The 23252-nt window shown below is 40.9% G+C and overlaps 1 protein-coding gene across 6 annotated transcripts in view; it reads left to right on the top strand.

The window, feature by feature from the left end:
• The first annotated feature begins 4092 nt into the window (after positions 1-4092).
• The window catches only part of PPP3CB (protein phosphatase 3 catalytic subunit beta), a 57583-nt gene continuing 38423 nt past the window's right edge, over positions 4093-23252 (top strand). For all 6 annotated transcript variants that reach the window (XM_037055910.1, XM_037055907.1, XM_037055909.1 and 3 more), the window contains exon 1: positions 4093-4298. In XM_037055910.1, coding sequence (XP_036911805.1) covers positions 4214-4298 — 85 coding nt within the window. In that variant the 5' untranslated portion in view covers positions 4093-4213. The remainder of the gene's footprint in view (positions 4299-23252) is intronic.

Genomic DNA, 23252 nt, shown 5'->3' with positions numbered 1-23252 from the left:
GTATAACTTTTTCAAACAATAAATGTAATTCATCACATAAACAAAATGAGACAAAAGTCACTTGATCATCTCAATAGATGCTGAAAAAGCATTTGATAAAATCCTGTACCCATTTATGATTAAAAAAAGAATTCAACAAAGTGGGAATAGAGGGTACGGTAATTTGATAAAATCCCATACCCAACATCATAAAAGCCATATATGAGAAACCCACTTGTGAACATCATATTCAATTGGCAAAGGCTAAAAGTGTTTCCAATTAAGATCAGGAACAAGGCAAGGATGCCCATTTTCACCACTCTTATTCAACATACTACTGGAAGTTCTAGCCACAGTGATTGATTGGACAAGAAAAAGAAAGTTCACCCAAATTGGAAAGGAGGAAGTAAAACTATCATTATTTGAAGACAACGTGATAGTGTACATAGAAAACCCTATAGTCTCCACCAAAAAACTACTTGACTTAAGTGAATCCAGCAAAGTAGGGGAACACAAAGTCAATATTCAGAAATCAATGACATTCCTATACAGCAGCAATGAATTATCAGAAAGAGAGACTAAGAAAAAATTCAATTTACTATAGCAAAAAGAAAAATAATATACCTAGGAATAAATTTAGCCATGGATGTAAAAGACCTGCTCTCATAATAGAACACTGAAGAAAAAAATTAAGGAAGATACAAATAAATGGAAGCATATATTCTGTTCATGGATTGTAAGAATTAACATCATTAAAATGTTCATGCTACTTTAAGCAATCTATATATTCAACGCAATTCTTATTAAAATACCAATGACATTTCATAGATCAAGAACAAATATTTTAAAAATTTATATGGAACAGAAAAAAAGACCTCAAATAGCTTCATTAATCCTGAGAAAGAAGAACAAAGTTAGAAGGAGTCACAATACTTGATTCTAAACTATACTAGAACACCACTGTAATCAAAAGTGTGATACTGCTATAAGAACAAAGACATAGATCAATGGAACAGAATAGAGAGCCCAGAAATAAACCTATGTCTCTATAGTCAATGAATATTTGACAAAGGAGAATGAGCATAGAATGGAGTAAAAACAGTTTCTTCAATAAATGGCGTAGGGAAAACTGGACTGGTACATGCAAAAAAATGAAACTAGACCACCATCTTACACCATATACCAGAATAATTCAAAATGGATAAAGAACTCAAATATAAGTCATGATACCATAAAACTCCTAGTGGAAAACAGAGGCAGTAAAATTTCAGAAATCCTATGTAGCAATATTTTGCGGATATATCTCCTAGGGCAAGGGAAATAAAGGAAAAAATAAACAAATGGACTATATCTAATTAAAAAGTTTCTGCATGGCTAAAGAAACCATCAGCAAGATGAAAAGGGAACCAACTTACAGGAAGAATATATTTGCCAATGATACATCAGACAAAGGTTTAATCTCCAAAACATACAAAGAACTCATATGACTCAACACCAGGAAGACAGAAACTCTATTTAAAAATGGGAGAACCTGCTATGGCTGGTGTAGCTCAGTGGATTGAGCACAGGCCTGTGAACCAAACAACTGCGGTTCGATTCCCAGTCAGGGCACATGCCTGGGTTGCAGGCCAGTTCCCAGCAGGGGACGCACAAGATGCAACCATACATTGATATTTCTTTCCTTCTTTCCTTCCCTTCTCCTCTAAAGATAAATAAATAAAATAAATCTTTTAAAAAATGGGAGGACCTGAATAGACACTTCTTCAAAGAGGACATATATGGATGGCCCATAACCATATGAAAAAATGCTCAGCATCACTAGGCATCAGAGAGATGCAAATTAAAACCAAAATGAGATACCATTTTACATCAATCAGAAAGGCTGTCATAACCAAATCAACAAACAAGTGCTGGCAAATGGAGAAAAGGGAACCCTAGTGCACTGTTGGTGGGAACACAGAATGGTGCAGCAATCGTGGAAAACAGTATGGAATTCCCTCAGAAAACTAAAAATGGAACTGCCTTTTGACCCAGAAATACCACTGCTGGGAATATAACCTAAGAATCCTGAAACAGCAATTCAAAAGAACCTATGCACCCCAATGTTCATAACAGCACTATTTACAATAGCCAAGTGTTGGAAACAGCCCAAGTGCCCATCAGTAAATGAGTGGATCAAAAAACTGTGGTATATTTACATGATGGAATACTATACAGCAGAAGGAAGGAACTTCTACCTTTTGTGGCAGCATGGATGGAACTGAGCACTATGCTAAGTGAAATAAGCAAGGCAGTGAAAGACAAATACCATATGACCTCATTTATAACAGGAATCTAGTGAACAAAATAAACTAACGAGAATTATAGAGCCAGAGACACAGAAACATGGAACAGACTGAAAGTGACCAGAGGGGAGGGGGGAGGGGGATAATGGTGGAAGGGGAAGGGATTAAAGAACATGAATGAATGACTCATAGACATGGACAATGCAGAGAAAATTGACTGTGGGAGAAAGGGGTGGTCTGGGTGGAGAGGGGTAAAGGGGAAAAATTGGGACAATTTTAATAGAATAAATAATTTAAAAATTGGGGGGAAAGCCCTTTTGTATGCTCTTACTCTTTTTATAGTGGGCTGGTCTGGATAAGCAAAAAATATCAATTCCCACTGGCCTGGTGCTCCCAAATAACAAATCATGGCACGAACATACATATATATGTGACAGTGTGTGTGTATGAATGAATATGCACACACACATATATACACACATGTATACATGTGTGTCTGTGAGATATATGACTTTTGAGTGAGTGAAAGTGAGAAGCCAAAGAGTTGAAGGATATATTCAAGGTAGGAGTCAATGTGCCCCAAAAGTAGAGACTTTCCTTATTACTGTTGCTGCTAGTATATTTCCTACCCTTGTCCTGCGAAGAGGCACTAAATACACTACATGCTTTCTCCCTCCCTTCTTAGGGAGATTTCCTAGATTAGAACTCCTCTTAGAAATTCACTTGGGGTCTATGTACCCTTGGTGCCCTTCTATAAGTGTGTGAGGTGCTTCCTCTTCCTTGTTTCTTTCTCCCCAGGTCTGCTCCTCCCCTTCCCTTCCTCTGTGGAATTGTACTTCAATTCCGGAAAGATCTATTTTCACCCCTGTCCCCCGTCCCAAATTCTCCTCCTTCTAAAAGATAATTTGTGGGCTCTTCGCAAAGAATACCTATTGGGTACTCCCCTTCTCTATTATCCCAGGTTTCAGGATCATTGAGAGTGACAAAAAGAAAAGGTAGAAAGGTGTTCTTTGAGAACTTTGGACTACTGCTTTCCTAATTATCATCATCCATTTTGAACAGATCCTGAGCGCAACCTGTGCTTCAAGATATATACATCTTAGTACCCACGCTGGTTTCTATCCGAAGTATCAAGAAGGATGCTGTGTTCTTTCCAAGTGAATTCTGTAGACTTTTTGAATATCATTTGGTGTCATTCCAACCTTTGCCCTTACCAGTTTGATTTATTGAGGAGAGAAAGAAACATTGATGGGAGAGAGAAGCACCGATTAGTTGTCTCCCCAACGCACGCGCAGACAGAGGATTCAACTGCAACCTTTTGGTTACAGGACGATGCTCCGACCTAGCCACACTGGCCTGGGCCCCGTTGGGTCTAATCTGCTGTACCTGCATTCTTACTCTGTGCTTTCAGAGTCTTGACAATTCCAGGCTCTAAACATAAGGAGCAGATTCTCTCTCAAACTCCACTTTGAATGCTCACTTCTCTACAGATCCTGTAATGACTCCTCTATTTCTCTTGTCCTTTATCAACCAGATCTGGTACCAAATTGATACACACTAGTTTTTCTATTAGTAGAAGATTATGAGGTTTGATCACGTCTCCCATCTCACTGGGAGCTCCGACGGCCGGTGTCGTGCTTCCTAGCACTCATTTATCGCAGCAACTACCGACCGACTGACTTCACTCTCTACTCTGATTTTTGCCCGCCCAGAATTTTAACTTGGTCCCTTGGCTTCGTCCTGTTTCTCCAGCTTCAGTAATTTTGACCAAGTCCCTAGAGCCCGCCCCGCCCCCGCCCCCGCACGCGCGGTGCATGCCGGTCTTAGCCCCTCTGAAGGGAAAGAGGGTCCGCCATGTTACCCGGCGGCGCCGCCGCTTGGCTCTGGTAGCCGCCACCCCCGCCCCCAACCCCGCCCGGCCCAACGCGTAGCCGAGCCCCGGGCCCAGCATGGCCGCCCCGGAGCCGGCCCGGGCTGCACCGCCCCCACCCTCGCCCCCGCCGCCCCCTCCCGGGGCGGACCGCGTCGTCAAAGGTGAGAGGTGGACGAAGCCCTGGGGGCCTGGCCTGAGAAGCTGTGTGTCAGGGCGGGCGGGAGACCGTCCCCTGCGGAGCGGGCCCGGAAAGGCGGGCGAGTGACTGGCTGCCTCCCTTGGGGAGTGGCCCCTGGGCGGGCCCCTGCTGGGCCGGGCTGAGTCGGTAGCGGTGGCTCCTCTGTCTCTCGCTTGCCTTCGGGCCGGGGCAGAGGTTTCTCTCTGGAGGTCTCCTAACCAAAGGGTGAGGCTACTAGCTGCAGTGAGCCTCCTTTCCTACTCGGCCTGTCGAAGCGGCCCAGAGGCCGCGATTAGCTTCCTTCTCTGCGACAGCTGCACGCCTGGCTTGCCGGGGCTGACCGAGGGGCTCGGAGACCTTCGGCCGCGCGGGGCCGGGCGATGAGCAGTCAGAAATCATCACCTCGGTTTTGGTCCACGCCTGCTCCCCCGTGACAGCCATCCGCCCTGTTCGCTCCTGCTTAGCGCCAGCCCCAGGGGTTCGTGGGATTGGACAAGGGTGAAGGGACGAGGCAGGATTTGGGGGCCCTGGCTTTAAGTGTAGCATAGATGGAGAAGAGGCGGCATAAAAGATCTCTCCAAAAAAAGTCTCATGGGTAAGAAGCAGCATTTGCGTAGAAAACCGTCAACACTAGTCAAAGCCCAAAAGGGGTTACCTCTTCCCTTCAAGCACAACCCACACACTCCCCCTAGAAGGAAAAGTTAAATATTTCTCAGCTGGGCCAGGATATATGGGTGTTTACTGACAAGTCGGCGGATTAATTTAAAATATAAAAATTGAGAGCTAATTGAGAGTTAAGATTTCCATGCCCTCTAGGAGAGCCCATCAACTTCAAGCACTGCTGTGGAGGTGAAACACAGTTTGAAATGATTTCTCCTTACCATGTAGTTTGGTCAGTAATACGAAATCATTATTAATTTTTTTATTGTATTATGTTTGTTTTTCAAAGATACTTTTTTGAATTCGGTTTCTTTAAACATTCGGCACAATGTTTAAACGCTGTTAAGCCCAGTTTTTGAAATCTGACCAGATATGTTTCGATTAAAATATTTAAAAACAAGAAAACCTTTTTCCCTTGTGTTATTTTAATGTTTCAATTTGAGCCTCCTTTGATAATAACACTAATTTGTGTCCAGGCTTCTGTAGATAATTTTTAAAAGTTAGTGGCCTATCCAGCTGAGCCAGGCATTGGAATGAACTGAATAAAGAGTTTATGGAATCGTTGTCTTGAGAAATCTTTTTAAAAAGAAAGGGGGGAAAAAGATTGGTAGTTCAGGTATTCATTCTATCATGAAGTACTAGAATATTATGGGGGTGGGAATAGGAGACGTGGGCTGCCTCTTTATTTCCTGACTATATATCTGTGTTTATGTTTATTTCACTGGGCACTCTTCACCCTACTGTAGATCACATTCCTGAACAATGAGTTTATGCTATCCTTATGAATCTTGTTTTTTGGTAATGTTGTATATGGTAATGTTTTCCCTGTACTGCTTTAATACAGTAAAAACAAGATTTCAAACAAGGCATATTCCTTAGAGTAAGTTGCAAGTCTCAGTCATAGTTGATTGCTATGAAATAAAAGTCGTTTGGTTTAGGTAAATAGGAAAAGAGTTTGTTGGCATATGAAGTTACAGATGTATGATCATAGATGTATGATCTCATGTACTCAATAGTGTATGCTTCATCAAGACAACTTTCATTTCTTTTTTTTTTCTTGTTTTAGATTTTACTTATTTATCTTTAGAGTGGAAGGGAAAGAGAGAGGGAGAGAAATATCAGTGTATGGTTGCCTCTCATGCATCCCCTGCTGGGAACTGGCCTGCAACCCAGGCATGTGCCCTGACTGGGAATCGAACCGCAGTTGTATGGTTCGCAGGCCCGCGCTCAATCCACTGAGCTACAGCAGCCAGGGCAATTAACCTTATTTTTTAATTATCAGATTTTCTGATTAAGCCAAAAATACTGAAGTGTGTGTGTTTTTAGTTTTTTTAAGCTGATACATTTCTTATGGCCAGCCTTTTGATTTATTTATAAGCTGCCCTGCTTATAAATTCGAGGTCATTTGACTAAAGTGTTTTCGAGTACCTTAGCTTTATTACGATTTCTTATTTTTCATTACAGATTTTTGGATGAATCACATAGGTCTTGGGGTCATATAGCTACTTCAGTGTTTCTTACTAGTTCTATATCATATTTTAAACCAACTTGAATTTTGTTTACAAGCTATTTTGTGGACTTACCTATGTAAAATATAACTCTTAGAAATGATTTTTAATTTTCTTTCCACCCCCATTAAATTCTTAAATATACTAAAGTAAGTGCGTGGTACCATGTCCTAGAGAAAGCAAAGGAACAGAATAGTGTGTGTGTGTGTGTGTGTGTGTGTGTATGAGAGAGAGAGAGAGAGATAGATACACACCTTAGTAACAAGACATCTTAGGAAAAAAATGCCAAGGAGGAAATACAGCTGCCCAGTAGTGAGGCAAAAGCTTCAGGTTCTGGAGCTGATGAATGAATTGGCAAGAGTAGTAAGGAAGTTTAGTGAAAAGGACCTGATTCACTAAGTGAGGTATGTTTAGTGCCAATCATATGACTTTATTTATTTACTTTTAAAAAGATTTTATTTATTGCCCTGGCTGGTGTAGCTCAGTGGATTGAGTGCCGGCCTGCGAACCACGTGATTGTGGTTCGATTCCCAGTCAGGGCACATGCCTGGGTTTTAAAGATTTTATTTATTTATCTTTAGAGAGAAAGGAATGAGAAAAGGAGAGAAACATCAATGTATGGTTGCCTCTCATGGGTCCCCCCGCTGGGAACTGGCCTGCAACCCAGGCATGTGCCCTGACTGGGAATCGAACCGCGATCGAGTGGTTCCCAGGCCCGCACTCAATCCACTGAGCTACACCAGCCAGGGCTCATAATGACTTTATTTCATTATAAAAATGCTTATACACAGATGGAATAAGCTGACGCTAATTGGGCATTCTTGTTTGGTATGTAATATTTATTTTTAAACCTCAAATAATCAAATAGAAGATATTGACTGCCTCCTGTATGCTGAGATTGTAGGGAAGCAGCAGAAGTGTAAAAAGGTAAAATATAGTCTTGGTCCTTGGGGAAATAAGTACTCGTGAAAAGTTATATATGTCATAAGGATGGGTGTGATTTATAATTGCAAGATAAGAGGCAGAGCCAGCAAGTTCAAAGGAAATAGTGACTCTGGTCTGGCGTGGTCTAGCAAGAGTTTGTGTAGGAGGAAATAGGCCTTGAAGTATTGGTAGGTTTCAAATAGGCAGAAGATTGGGACCATTTATTTGGGCAACATTTGAGTACCTGCTTTGTACCAGGCATTATACTAGACATTGGTAATGTAGAATTGAATTAGCTATGTTAAGATAAATCCTCTTAAGAGTGCTGGCAATCTAGTGGAGGAGACAGTATTGCAAGTAAATAATATAATGAACTAGGTACAAAGTGCTTGTGGAGCTGTAAACTATCTCATCTGGAGTGAAAGCATCACTGAGGTTTATGTTTTGAGGTGTGCCTTGAAGGATGAGTGGAATTTCTCTAGATAGAAGGTAGGGCTGGGTAGCAAATATTTTCTGGTAGAACAAACAGCAGCAGAAAGGCATGACGTTGTTAGGAAGCATGAAATGTGTAACACGCTAAAGTGCTTGGCAAGTAATGGCAGGAGATGAAGTTGGAAAGGATCTTTTGTACACCAAGTTAAGAAGCTGGAACTTAAGCTAATGAACAGTATAACCCCTGGATGATTGAGAACACAGTTTCTAGAGTCAGATAGACTGGGCTTGAATCCTAGGTCTACCTTAATGACCTTTTCACTGTGGGCAAGATACGTAATATCACTAAGCCTCAATTTTCATATCTGTAAAATAGAGTTAATAAAATATCATTGTGGGGTTTTTGAAGGATTAATAAAAGCAGTTCATGTGAACTGTGTACCACAGTGCCTAGCCTGGCACATAAGTACTCAACCAGTGATAGCCATCGTCATCATTATTATCGAAGGTTTTAAAGTAGAGGGATGATCCAATGTCTTGGTTCTTTGAAAGCTAACCTGGTATTGTGTAGAATAAAATTTTAGAGGAGGAGGGGCTTAAGTCTGCATTTCAGAAAATTAATGGTGCAGTCCAAATACATAATGGCCGAGGCTGAATTAAGGGGAAGAGAGAAATCACATATGACACAAATTATGAATAGTATTATAAGGTAGACATACTGAATAAGTGATTGGGTATGGGAATGAAATAGGTGGGAGAGCAAAACTATTTAAGGAAACAATCAGACTAATTTTGCTTTAAGGACTAATTAAATTGAACAATTGCAGTTAGAGGCAGAGATTGGAATGACATGTAAAAGACAGAGAATGGTTAAATTGAGAAGGATCTCGAAAATAAGTTTCAGGTTTTTTCCCCATTTGTTCTTTGGTCCTTAAGAAACCATCCAGCGTTTTTGAGTAGGTTAATCTAGCTGTTCTTTGAATAATCAAGGGGAAGGAAAAGTAGAGCATAGATTTTTCTTGTTCACAGAGTGGTAAGAACTTGAACTAGCTAGCATTGATTGCAGTAATGGAGATGTAAGAAAATGAGAATTTGAGGAATCAATAGGACTTAGAGTCAAAGAAAAGAAAAATGACACCAAAATTTTAAGCCCAAGTGACAGAGAATAGTAATGCCACAACAAAAATCAGCCCGGAAAGGGAACCAACTTTGGATGAAAGGTATTGTATTCAGAGAACCACCACAAATTAAAAGGAATCCAAGGGATACCTTCAAATTTTGAAGACAGTGCTGTAGGATTATTGACTCTTAGAGCATGTAGCCAATGCATGCTTCTATCTCTGGTCATTGAAATGGTTATACGGTTTTTCATGATTAGACTTTTTTTAAAAGATTTTATGGCCCTGGCTGGCGTAGCTCAGTGGATTGAGCACGGGCCTGCGAACCAGACGATCGCCGTTCGACTCCCAGTCAGGGCACATGCCTGGGTTGCAGGCCGGTTCCTTGCAGGCTAACTACCAGCAGGGGACGCACAAAAGGCAACCGTACATTGATGTTTCTCTCCTTCTCTCCTTCCCCTCTGAAGATAAATAAATAAATATAATCTTTAAAAAAAAAAAGATTTTATTTATTTATCTTTAGAGGGGAAAGGAAGGAGAGAAGGAGAGAAATATTAGTGTATGGTTGCCTCTCGTGAGTCTCCTGTTGGGAACTGGCCTGCAACCCAGGCATGTGCCCTGACTGGGAATCGAACCGAGATCGTCTGGTTCGAAGGCCCGCACTCAATCCACTGAGCTACACCAGCCAGGGCATGATTAGGAGACTTTTGATGAATATTGTAGTCACTAGGACATTGTCACTGTTGGTCTAAGACATAGTACTGGAGTAGCATTTAAAGACCCCAGTTTCAATCAGGCTTCTAACATGGTTATTAAGGTACAGCTAGGGTTCAAACCCAGTCAGTTGAAACACCTACAGAGAGTATTTAAGTTCTTTGAACCTGTTATCTTATTTGTGAAATGGAGGTAAAACCTGCTTTACAAATTCACAGGATGTTGCCAAGAATCATACAAGTTTATGTATGCGAAAATCTTAACTGTCAATAAAGCACTATAAATAGTTATTGCTGCTAAGTTCAGGTCAAGATATACAAGTATTTTAGAAATTGTAACATCTTCAATTCAATAAACATTTTTTGGTACCTATGTTCTAATCACTAGATATATAGAAATAAAAGACAGCTCCCTCCCTTAAAGGAACTTATCGCCTTGTTGGGGGACAGATGTTTACACTATAGTTAGTAAGTGCAACGATATAGATGCGTATCATATGTCATGCTATAGTTCCGCAAAAGAGAAAGTGACTTTAACCTAGTCTGGAAACATCAGGAAAAAAATTTCTTTTTCTTTTTTTCTTTAATCTTTATTGTATTTTTCCCCCATTACCATAAAGGGTACCTCCCTCCCCCCAGCAGTCACCGCATTGTTGTCCATGTCCATCAGTCCTTTTTCCTTGCTCAATCCCTCCAACCCCTAACCTCTCCCACCCCCACTAGCCATCATCTGCTCACCATCTATGAGTCTGTCCCTACTTTGCTTGTTAGTTCAGTTTGTTCAATAGATTTGTTCACATACGAGTGAATGAATATGGTATTTATCTTTCTCTGACTGGCTTGTTTCACTTAACATAATTTTCTCTAGGCTCACTCATACTGTTGGAAAAGGAGAAATTTTCTTCTTTTTTTATGGCCAAGTAGAATTCCAATGTGTAAATGGTCTGTAATTGCTTTATCCCCTCATCTACTGGTGGACACTTGAGCTGCTTCCATATCTTGGCGATTGGAAATAACACTACAATGAACATAGGGGTGCTTATATTATTTACAATTAGTGTTTTGGGTTCCTTTGGATATATTCCCAAAAGTGGGACTGCTGTGTCAAAAGGCAGACCATTTTTTAAATTTTTTGAGGTATTTCCATACTGCTTTCCACAGGTGGATGCACCAATCTGATTTCTAACCAACAGTACAAAAGGGTTCCCCTTTCTCTACATCCTTGCCAGCACTTGCTGTTTGTTGATTTATTTCTTTTATTCTCTAAGGGTTTTGTTTATTTATATTTTTATTTTTAATATATTTTCTTGATTATGTTATTACAATTGTCCTATTTTTTCTCCCCTTTATTCCCCTCTTCCATATATATGTAATGACTTATTATATCTGTAAGTCTTGATACAAAAATTCACTTTTATCACTTAAAGTGTTGTCTGTATATTGTGTGTATGTTCAGTTTAGCATACTCAACGTGACTCTCTTTTGTGTTCAATATATGTTCTTTATTTTCTAGGTTATATTAACCTTATTTATTTTTTTAAGATTTTATTTATTTATCTTTAGAGAGGAAGGGAAGGAGAGGAATATCAATGTATGGTTGCCTCTCATTAGTTCCCTGCTGGGAACTGGCCTGCAATCCAGGCATGTGCCCTGGGTTGCAGGGGAGAAACCAATATAAATTTAAGGTTTTATGTTTTAATTACCCACACCAATTTTGTTGATGTGGCAGTAAGACACTTATGCAGATACAGTTAGCTATTTTTTCTAGTTTGTTTCACTTTTTTTATTTCCAACTTATCTTGGCTAAAGAATAGAAAAATGCTTAACAGAACTTGCCAATCACTAAACCAGCCACTTGCATTGGCTACATGCTCTATCTGACTATATGTATATATATGTGTATATATATATGGGAGAGGGGAATAAAGAATATATATATATTCTTTGGCTTCTCCATTTCCCGTCCTATTCTTAACCTCCTGCTGTCTATTTTTACCTGTCAATTATGCTTCCTATTCTGTGCACCTTTTCCCCATTCTCCCCCCTCCCTCTCCCCACTGATAATCCTCCATGTGATCTCTATTTCTGTGAATCTGTTGCTGTTCTATTTGCTTAGTTCATTTTTATTTTTGTAGGTTCAGCTGTTGATAGTTTTGAGTTTGTTGTCATTTTACTGTTCATATTTTTTATCTTTTTCTTAGATAAGTCCCTTTAGCATTTGATAGAATAAGGGCTTGGCAATGATGAACTCCTTTAATTTGACCTTATGTGGGAAGTACTTTATCTGCCCTTCCATTCTGAATGAAAGCTTTGCTGAGTAGAGTAATTTTGGCTGTAAATCCCTGCTTTTCATAACTTTGAATACTTCTTTCCAGCCACTTCTTGCCTGCAAGGTTTCTTTTCAGAGATCAGCTAGCTATCTTGTGGGAACTCCTTTGTAGGTAACTGTCTCCTTTTCTCTTGCTGCTTTTGAGGGTCTCTCTTTCTCTTTAATCTTGGGTAATGTAATTATGATGTACCTTGGTGTATGCTTCCTTCAGTTCAACTTCTTTGGGACTCTGAGCTTCCTGAACTTCCTGGAAGTCTGTTTCCTTTGCCAAGTTAGGGAAGTTCTCCGTTATTTTTTCAAATAAGGGTTCAATTTCTTGGTCTTCCTCTTCTTCTGGCACTCCTATGATTCTAATGTTGGAACATTTAAAATTCTCTCAGAGGTTGCTAAGCCTCTCCTCTTTTTTTTAAAAAGATTTTTATTTATTTTTAGAGGGAAAGGGAAGGAGAGAGGGAGAGAGAAATATCAATGTATGGTTGCTTTTTGTGGGTCTCCTGCTGGGAACTGGCCTGCAACCCAGGCATGTGCTCTGGCTGGGAATCGAACCGCGGTTATTTGGTCCGCAGGCCTGCGCTCAATCCACTGAGCTAAACCAGCCAGGGCCTTCCTCATTTTTTTTTAATTCTTGTTTCTTCATTATGTTGTGGTTGAATATTTATTTCTTCCTTCTGGTCTAAACTGTTGATTTGAGTCCTGATTTCCTTCCCATCACTGTTGGTTCTCTGTACATTTTCCTTTATTTCACTTTTCATAGCCTTCACTTTTTCTTCTGATTTGTGACCATACTCAGCCATTTCTGTGAACATCCTGATTGCCAGTGGTTTGAACTGTACATCTGATAGGTTGACTATCTTGTCATTGCCTAGTTGTATTTTTTTCTGGAGCTTTGATCTGTTCTTTCATTTGGGTTATGTTTTTTTGTCTTGGTGCATCTGTTTCATAGTAAGGGGCGGAGCCTTAGGTATTCCCCAGGGCAGGGCAACCCCAGTTGCTGTGCTGTGGCGCTATGTGTGTGGGAGGGGCCCCAGAGGGAACAATGCTGCTTGCTCAGTTCTCCACAGTTTTAAGTCACTTCCTTGGTACCCAGAAGCAAATTGGGCCTTTCTGGTGCTGATTCCCTGGGTGGGTGGTTCTGTGTATGTTCTAGGACCCTGTGGGTCTCTCCAGCGAACTCTTCTGTGAGGCTGGGAGTTTCTCCTGCTGCCTCAACACCCACAGGTTTTTTCAGTCAGAGGCTTTGAGACTTTATTTCCCTGCACTGGAAACCCTGGGTTGCTCCATATGTCTTGATTCCCAGTTCTTCCTCTAGTTTATCTGCACACAAATGTGGGACTGCTCGCTCTGCCAGCTGCCACCACCAGTTTGCCATGAGATCTCTGCACCCGAACTGCCCTTCTCTGCCCCTCCTACCAGTCTGGATGAGTGTTTCTTCTTTTAATTCCTTGGTTGTCGGACTTCCATACAGTTCAATTTTCTGGCAGTTCTGTTTATTTTTGCTTTTATTTTTATTTTTTTAAAAGATTTTATTTATTTATTTATCTTTAGAGGGGAAGGAGAGGGAGAGAAACATCAATGTATGGTTGCCTTTCGTGTGTCCCCTGCTGGGAGTTGGCCTGCAGGGAACCCACCTGCAACCCAGGCATGTGCCCTGACTGGGAATCGAACCGTGATCCTCTGGTTCACAGGCCCGCGCTCAATCCACTGAGCTATACCAGCCAGGGCTTATTTTTTGCTTTTAAATTTGTTGTTGTCCTTTTTTTGGTTGATGGCTGGAAGTCTAAAGATTTTAGTTATTTATTTTTAGAGAGAGGGGAAGAGAGGGAGAAAAACACCAATGTGTGGTTGCTTCTTGTGTACCCCCTCCTGGGTACCTGGCCTGCAATCCAGGCATGTACCCTGACTGGTAATTGAACCAGCAACCCTGTAGTTCGTAGGCTGGCACTCAATCCACTGAGCCACATCACCCAGGGCTTTTGTTAATTTATTAATGATAGCCATTCTGACATGTGTGAGATCCCATCTCATTGTGGTTTTTTCATTTGTCTGATGATTAGTGATAGTGAGCATCTTTTCATATGTCTATTGACCATCTGTATGTCCTCTTGGAAGAGATGTTAATTCAGATACTTTGCCCTTTTTAAAAAAAATTTTAATATATATATTTTATTGATTATACCATTATAGTTGTTCTATTCCCCCCTTCATTCCTCTCCACCCGCACACCCCCTCCCCCACCATTCTCCCCCCCCTTAGTTTATAACCACATGTCTCAAGTTCTTTAGATTCTATATTTCCCCTACTATTCTTGCCCTCCCCCTATCTATTTTCTACCTATTGTCTGCTATTTTCTGTACCTTCTCCCACCTTCTCCTCCCACTCCCCTGTTGCTAACCCTCCATGTGTTCTTCATTTCTATGGTTCCACTCCTGATCTAGCTGTCCTCTTGGTTTGCTTTTGTTTTAGGTGTGGTTGTTAATAACTGTGAGTTTGCTGGCCTTTCCCTGTTCGTATTTTTCATTTTCTTTTTCTTATATAAGTCCCTTTAACATTTCATATAATAAGGGCTTGGTGATGATGAACTCTTTGAACTTGACCTTATCTGGGAAGCACTTTATCTGTCCTTCCATTCTAAATGAAAACTTTTCTGGATAAAGCAATCTTGGATGTAGGTCTTTGGATTTCATGACTTGGAAAAATAGCTATTTTCTTTCCAGCCCCTTCTTGCCTGTAAGGTCTCTTTTGAGAAATCCGCTGACAGTCTGATGGGTACTCCTTTGTAGGTGACTGACCCCTTATCTCTTGCTGCTTCTAAGATTCTCTCCTTCATTTTAATCTTGGCTAATGTAATAATGATGTGCCTTGGTGTGTTCCTCCTTGGGTCCAACTTCTTTGGGACTCTCTGAGCTTCCTGGATTTCCTGGAAGTCTATTTCCTTTGCCAGACTGGGGAAGTTCTCATTTATTATTTGTTCAAATACATTTTCCACTCGTGGCTGTTTCTTTCCCCCTTCTGGTACCCCTATAATCCGGATGTTGGAACGTTTAAAGATGTCCTGGAGGTTCCTAAGCCTCTTCTCATTGTTCTGAATTCTCATTTCTTCATTCCTTTCTGGTTGGATGTTTTGTTCTTCCTTCTGGTCCATTCCATTGATTTGAGTCCCAGTTTCCTTTCCATCACTATTGGTCTCCTGTGCATGTCCCTTCATTTCAATTAGTTTAGCCTTCATATGTTCCTCTAATTTGTGACTATAATCAACCAGTTCTGTTAACATCCTGATGACCAGTGTTTTGAACTGTGCATCTGAGAGGCTGGCAATCTGTTGGTCGCTTAGAGTTACTGGCTCTGGGGCTTTGAGTTCTTCTTGAGCCATCTTTTGGACTGTTCTTGCCTGTTATGTATCAGGATCGGAGCCCTAGGTGTTCACCAGAGCAGGGCAACTCAGTCAGGGTTGTGACGCTGTATGTGGGGGCGGGGTCAAAGAGGAGCACTGGTGGTCCCGTCTGCACCTCCCGCCGCTGCCGCTGCAGGTGCTGCAGCTGCCATCGTCATCGGGGCCCGCGAGTTTCGTCCCACTGCACGTGAATGTGCCACCACCGTCAGCCCTCCACCACTGCGATTGCTCCCTGGAGTCTGCGCGGTCTGTCTCACTGTGCTCGAATGTGTGACCTTGGTCAGTCTGCCTCGCACCCCAACTGGGTCCAGGCTGCCTGTGTGCTTCGTTCGGGGGATCTTTCCTGCCCAACCCTGCTCCGCTGCTGGCTCTGCCCCTCTTACTGGTCCCGGTTGAATGGTTCGTTGTTGTTGGACTTCCGTACAATTCAATTTTCTGTTCTTTGGTTGTGTCTTTGTTCTCCAAACCTTTGTTTTATTCAAACTTGGTTGTGGGAGAAGGCACAGTGTTTCTACCTATGCCTCCATCTTGGCGGAAGTTTCCTTTGCCCATTTTTTAATTGGCTTATGTTTTTGGTTTTGAGTTTTTATAAATTCTTTGTAAGTTTTGGATATTAACCACTTAGCTGTATCAGCAAATGTGTTCTCCCATTTGGTGGGTAGTCTTTATTTTTTTCTATTTTCCTTTGCTGTAAAAAACTTATTAGTTTGATATAGTCCCATTTGTTTATTTTTTGTTTTGTTTCCCTTGCCTGGAGAGATATATTCGATAAAAAATTTCTACGAGCTATGTCCAAGATTTTGCTGCCTATGTTTTCTTCTAGGATTTTTATGGTTTCAGTTCTAATATTTAAGTCTTTGATTCAGTTTGAATTTATTGTGTGTGGTGAAATAAGGTCGTCCAGGTTCATCTTTCTGCACATAACTGTCCAGTTTTTCCAGTACCATTTATTGAATAAACTATGTTTAGCCCACTGGATGTGTTACCTTCCTCTATCAAATATTAATTGAGTATAAGGGTGTGGGTTTATTTCTGCGGTCTCTATTCTGTTCCATTGATCTCTATTCTGTTTCATTGATCTTTTCATGCCAGTACCAGGCTGTTTTGAGTTCTGTGGCCTTAGAATATAGTTTGATACTAGGTAGCGTGATTCTTCCAACTTTGTTCTACTTTCTCAGGATTGCTGTTGCTATGCAGGGCCTTTTGTGGTTCCATACAAATTTTTGAAATGTTTGTTCTAGTTCTGTGACATACATAGTTGGAATCTTTATAGGAATTGTTTTGAATCTATAGATTGCTTTGAGTAGCATGGACATTTTCATGATGTTAATTATGGCTATTCATGAACAAGGTGTATGCTTCCACTTAATTTTTTGTTTAAAAATATATTTTATTGAGTATGCTATTACAGTTGTCCCAATTTTTCCTCCTATGATCCCCTCTACCTGGTACCCTCCATTCTTTCCAGCAGTCCACGCACCTGGTTCATGTCCATGGGTCATGCATGTAAATTCTTTGGCTTCTCCATGTCCTGTACTGTTCTTAACATCCACCTGTCTGTTTTGTATCTACCAATTTATGTTTATTAATCCTTGTACCTTTGATCCCATTCTTCCTTGTTTCAACTGATAATGCTCCAAATGATCTTCATATCTATGGTTCTGTTTCAGTTCTGTTTGCTTATTTTGTTTTTTAGTTCAGTTGTTGATAGTTGTGAATTTATTGCCATTTAAATGTTCATAGTTTTGATCTTATTTTTCTTAAAGAAGTCCCTTTATCATTTCATGTAATAATGGTTTGGTGATGGTAAACTCCTTTAGCTTTATCTTATCTGGGAAGCACTTTATCTGCCCTTCAATTCTAAATGGTAGCTTTGCTAGATAGAGAAATTCAGGTTGTAGATCCTTGCTTTTCATCATTTTTTCATACTTCTTGCCAGTCCCTTCTGGCCTACAAAGTTTCTTTTGAGAAATCAGCTGACAGTCTTACAGGAACTACCTGGCAGGTAACTAACTGCTTTTCTCTTACTGCTTTGAAGTTTCTTTCTTCATCTTTAACTATTGGCACTTTAATTACAATGTGTCTTGATGTGGTCCTCTTTGGGTCCATCTTGCTTGGGATTCTATGTTTCCTGGACTTGTGTATCAGTTTCTTTCACCAACTTAGGGAAGTTTTCTTTTATTTTTTTCAAATAAGTTGTCAATGTCTTGCTCTTTCCCTTCCCCTCTGACATCCCTATGATTCTAATGTTGGTACTTTTGAAAATGTCCCAGAGGCTGCTTACACTGTCCTTATTTGTTTGGATGTGTTTTCTTCTTGCTGTTCTGATTGAATGTTTTTACCTCTTTATGTTCCAAATCATTGATTTGGATCTCAGCTTCATTTCCCCCACTGTTGGTTCTTTGTAAAAAAAAATTTTTTTTAGGGTGGAAATGGGAGGGAGAGGGGGAGCATGGGGGTGGGATGGGATGGGAATAATAGACAGAAAACTGTACTTGAAAAATAATTAAATAAAAAAAGAGAAAAACTTTTTTAGTTCACTTAGTATAACCTTCATTTCTGCCTGGGTCTTTTTTATGCTGTTGAAGTACCCAGTAGTTCCTTGAGCATCCTAATAACCAGTGTTTTGAACTCTGCTTCTGATAGATTGTGTATCTTCATTTCATTTAGTTCTTTTTCTGGAGTTTTGTTCTGTTCTTTTATTTGGGCCATATTTCTTTGTCTCCTCATTTTGATAGCCTGTTTCCTTTTGTGTATTAGGTAGAGCTGCTTTGACTCCCTCTTTTGGTAGCATGGCCTGTTATAGAAAAGTGCATTTATAAGTCATGTGGGGTAGAGCCTTAGGTAATTGCCAGGGTAGGGCAACCCGAGTTGCCAAGTCACTGCTTTGTGGCTCTGTGTGGGACAGGGCTTAGAGAGGGAACAATGCCATTGCCTGGCCTCTGGGATTTTCCCCAGAAGGAAGCTGTCTCCTGGCACTCGCCCTGATGCCAGTCACTTCAGTTTCTCCCTGTATGTCACTAGTACGCTTCAGCTGTTGCCCTGGTGCTGAAGCCTAGAAGGAGTGAGTCTTTGTAAATCCTGTCTTTTGGGAGCCCTTTCCAAGGAAGCTCCTGAGAATCCTGCAATTTCTTCTACTGCCCCAACCCCAGCCGGTTTTTACAGTGGGAAATGTTTTTTATGGGCACTTATCTTCCTGATGCTGGAACTGTGGGCTGGGTGGTCTGGTGTGGGGTGGAATCCTTCACTCCTGAGGTATCCCTCCCAATTTTTATCCACCACATGTGGGTTTGGGACCCCTGGTCCATGTCTCTGTGCCTCTGCACATTTCTGCCCCTCATACTCATCTGGATGAATGTGGCTTCTTTAATTCCTTGGTTGTCAGACTTCCATACAACTTGATTCTCTTGACGATTCTGGGTGGTATTTGTTTTATTATCTAGTTGTAATTTTTGCTGTGGTTGTGCGAGGAGGTGAGCTGTGTTTATTTACACCTCTGTCTTGACCAGAAGCTCTGCTTCCAGTTGTGTCTTCATTTTCTTTCTTAAGTGTCTTATAATTTTCTGAGTATAGGTCTTTTGCAAAATCTTTGGTTAGGTTTATTCCTAGGTATTTTACAGCAATTGTGAATGGGATTGTTTCCTTAATTTCCCATTCTGTTAGTTCATTATTGGCATATAAAAATGCAACTGATTTCTGGATATTAATTTTGTATCCTGCTACTTTGCTGAATTCACTTTTCAGTTCTAGTAGGTTCTTGGTAGAATCTTTGGGTTTGTTGTCTGTGTACAGTATCATGTCATCTGCAAATAAAGACAGTTTTACTTCTTCCTTTCTAATTTGGATGCCTTGTATTTCTTCTGATTGCTGTGGCTAGGATATCCAGTACTGTGTTGAGTAAGAGGGTGAAAGTGGACATCCTTGTCTTGTTCCTGATCTTAAGGGGAGTGCTTGTTTTTGTCTGTTGAGATGGAGGATGGCAGTGGGTATGTCATATATGGCTTTGATTATGTTTAAGTATGTTCCCTCCATTGCCACTTTGCTGAGAGTTTTTATCATAAGTGGGTGCTGGATTTTATCAGAAGCTTTTTCTGTATCTATTGATATGACCACATGGTTTTTGTTTTTCATTTTGTTTATATGGTGAATCACATTTATTGATTTGCGAATGTTGTACTAACCTTGTGTTCCCAGAATAAATCCCACTTGATAATGGTGTATGATCTTTCTGATGCATTGCTGTATTTGGTTTGCTAATATTTTGTCAAGGATTTTAGCATCTGTGTTCATCTGGGAGATTGGCCTATAATTTCCTTTCTTTGTAGTATCTTTATTTGGTTTTGGAATTAAGATAATGCTGGCCTCACTTCCTTCCTCTTGAATTTTATGAAATAGTTCAAGAAGGAGAGGTGTTGGTTTTTCTTGAATGTTTGGTAAAATTCATCTGTGAAGCCATGTGGTCCATGACTTTTGCCTTTGGGAGTGTTTTGATTACTGATTCAGTTTCATTAGGTGTAATCTGTCTACTCAGAGTCAATGAGTCTTCCTGATTTATTTTTGGAAGATTATGTTTCTAGGAATTTGTCCATTTCGTCCAGGTTGTCCAGTTTGTTGGCATATAATTGTTCATAATACTTTCTTAGAGTCCTTAATATTTCTTTGGTGTTAGTTGTTATTTCTCCTTTTACATTTCTGATTTTATTTGGATCCTCTCTCTTTTTTTCCTTGATGAGTCTGGTTAAAGGTTTGTCAGTCTTGTTTATCTTTTCAAAGAACCAGCTCTTGGATTCATTGATCTTTTGTACCATTTTTTTAATACTCTGTTCATTTGTGCTCTGGACTTGATTATTTCCTTCTGGACTTGATCAAGTTTCTTTAAGTGTAAAGTTAGATTTTTTATTTGAGCCTTTTCTTTTTTCTTTTTTTTTTTGAGATAGGCCTGTAATGCTATGAATTTATTTCCCTATTAGGATTGCTTTCCCTGTGTCCTAGATTTTGGATTATTGTGTTCTCATTTTCATTTGTTTTGAGGTATCTTTTGATTTCTTCCTTGATCTTATTGTAGAGCCATTCATTGTTTAACAACATATTTTTAGCTTCCATGTCTTTGGGTGTTTTTCAGTGTTCTTGTGATTGAGTTTTCATAGCACTGTGTTCAGAGAAGATGCTTGAGACTTGTTTATTGAGAAGTTTATTGAGACTTGTTTTGTGACCTAACATGTAGTCTATCCTAGGAAATCTTCCAAGTACACTTTAAAAGTATGTATATTCTGTTGCTTTGGGGTGAAATGCTGTCAAGTTATCAGTTAAATCCACTTGACCTAGTGTGTTGTTTTAAGGCCGCTGTCCTCTTGTTGATTTTCTGTCTGGAAGATCTATTCATTCAAGTCAGTGGGGTGTTAAAATTCCCAACAGTTACTGTATTTCAGTTGATTTCTCCCATATGTCCTTCAAGATTTGCTTCACAACTTCCGGCCAAGATGGAGGCTTGGGTAGATACACTGTGCCTCCTCAAGCAACCAAAATAAGGACAACAACAATTTAAAAACAAAATAACAACCAAAACTGAGAGAAAATTGAACTGTATGGAAGTCCGACAACCAAGGAGTTAAAATAGACACGTTCATCCAGACTGGTAGGTTGGGCGGATTCAGGCAGCCGAGTGGAGATGGGTCACAGCAAAGGAAGTGGTGACACCAGGCACGCAAGGCACCCCAGGTACGCAAGATGGCACCAGGCAGACCCTGGGCTCCTAGGTGGCAGCTGGCAGACCCTGGGCATGGGGTGGCAACAGGCAGACCCAGCAAGGCAGCAATTGAGAAGCAGGACACCGTGCACAGGGTGGCTGGCTGACCAAGCAGTGGTGTCACATTCGCACACAGATAACTGGGGAGTGAGACAGATCACGCAACCCAGGGTCCTAGTGCCGGGAAATAAAGCCTCAAAACACTGATTAAAAATACCTGTAGGGAGGCCCTGGCTGGTGTAGCTCAGTGGATTGAGTGCGGGCCTGCGAACCAGAGGATCGCGGTTCGATTCCCAGTCAGGGCACATGTGTGGGTTGCAGGCCGGTTCCCTGCATGCCAGCTCCCAGCAGGGGACGCACAAAAGGCAACCATACATTGATGTTTCTCTTCCTCTCTCCTTCCCCCCTAAAGATAAATAAATAAAATCTTAAAAAAAAATACCTGTAGGGATTGAGGCGCAGGGAGGGACTCCCAGCCTCACAGGAAAGTTTGTTGGAGAGACCCACAGGGTCCTAGAACATACACAAGCCCACCCACACAGGATTCAGCACCAGAAAGGCCCAATTGGCTTTGGGAAGTGGCGGAAGGGACTGAGTTGCAACAGAGAGTGGAGCAAGGCACCACTGTTCCCTCTTGGACCCCGCCCCCACATACAGCATTACAACCCAATGACTTGGGTTGCCCCACCCTGGTGAGCACCTAAGGCCCCTGGTGAGCACCTAAGGCCCCGCCTTGGTGAACACCTAAGGTTCCGCCCCTTGTGCCTAACAGGTGAGAACAGACCAAAACATTATGGCTCAAGTAAAAGAACAGCTCAAAGCCCCAGAGCCAATATTTCTAAGCGACAAAGAGATAACCAACCTATCAGATGCATAGTTTAAAATACTGGTGATCAGGATGCTCACAGAACTGGTTGATTTTAGTCACAAATTAGAGGAACAAATGAAGGCTACACTAAGTGAAATGAAGCAAAATGCACAGGGAACCAGTAGTGATGGGAAGGAAACTGGGACTCAAATCAAGGGAGTGGACCAGGAGGAAGATGAAAGTGACCAAACAGAAAAGAATGAAGAAATGAGAATTCAAAAAAATGAGGAGAGGCTTAGGAACCTCCAGGACATCTTTAAACGTTCCAACATCCGGATTATAGGGGTACCAGAAGGATAAGAGGAAGGCCAACAAATGGAAAAATTATCTGAACACATAATAAAGGAGAACTTCCCCAGTCTGGCAAAGGAAACAGACTTACAGGAAATCCAGGATGCTCAGAGAGTCCCAAAGAAGTTGGACCCAAGAAGGAACACACCAAGGCACATCATAATTACATTAACCAAGATTAAAATGAAGGAGAGAATCCTAGAAGCAGCAGGAGATAAGGAGACAGTCACCTACAAAGGACTTCCCATCAGACTGTCAGCTGATTTCTCAAAAGAGACCTTCCAGGCAAGAAGGGGCTGGGAAGAAGTATTCCAAGTCATGAAAGACAAAGACCTACATCCAAGATTGCTTTATCCAGCAAAGGTTTCATTTAGAATGAAAGGACAGATAAAGTGCTTCCCAGATAAGGTCAAGTTGAAGGAGTTCATCATCACCAAGTCCTTATTTTATGAAATATTAAAGGGACTTAGCTAAGAAAAAGAAGATAAAAAACATGTATAGTAAAATGACAGCAAACTCAGAATTATTAACAGCCACACCTAAAATAAAAACAAACTAAGGAAACAACTAGAACAGGAACAGAACCACAGGAATGGAGATCACATGGGTAGCAACAGGGGAGTGGGATAGCAACAGGGGAGTGGGATGAGGAGAGTAGGAGAAAGGTACAGAGAATAAGTAGCATAGATGGTAGACAGAAAATAGACAGGGGGAGGGCAAAGAACAGTATGGGAAATGTAAAAGCTAAAGAACTTAAAACAACATGGACGTGAACTAAAGCAGGGGAATGTGGGTTGGAGAGGGTGTGCAGGGTGGAGGGGAATGAAGGGTGGGAAATGGGATAACTGTAATAGCATAATCAATAAAAAATATTTTAAAAAAGATTAGCTTCACAAATTTAAGTGCATCTCTATTCAGTGCATAAATATGTACTAGGGTTATATGCTCTTGTTGGAT

This window comes from Sturnira hondurensis, unplaced genomic scaffold, assembly GCF_014824575.4.
Source record: "Sturnira hondurensis isolate 20B ecotype Veracruz unplaced genomic scaffold, ASM1482457v3 Scaffold0008761, whole genome shotgun sequence".
Classification (NCBI taxonomy): domain Eukaryota; kingdom Metazoa; phylum Chordata; class Mammalia; order Chiroptera; family Phyllostomidae; genus Sturnira; species Sturnira hondurensis.
Note: the sequence above shows the minus strand (reverse complement) of the source record. Positions and strands in the feature narration are given on the sequence as shown.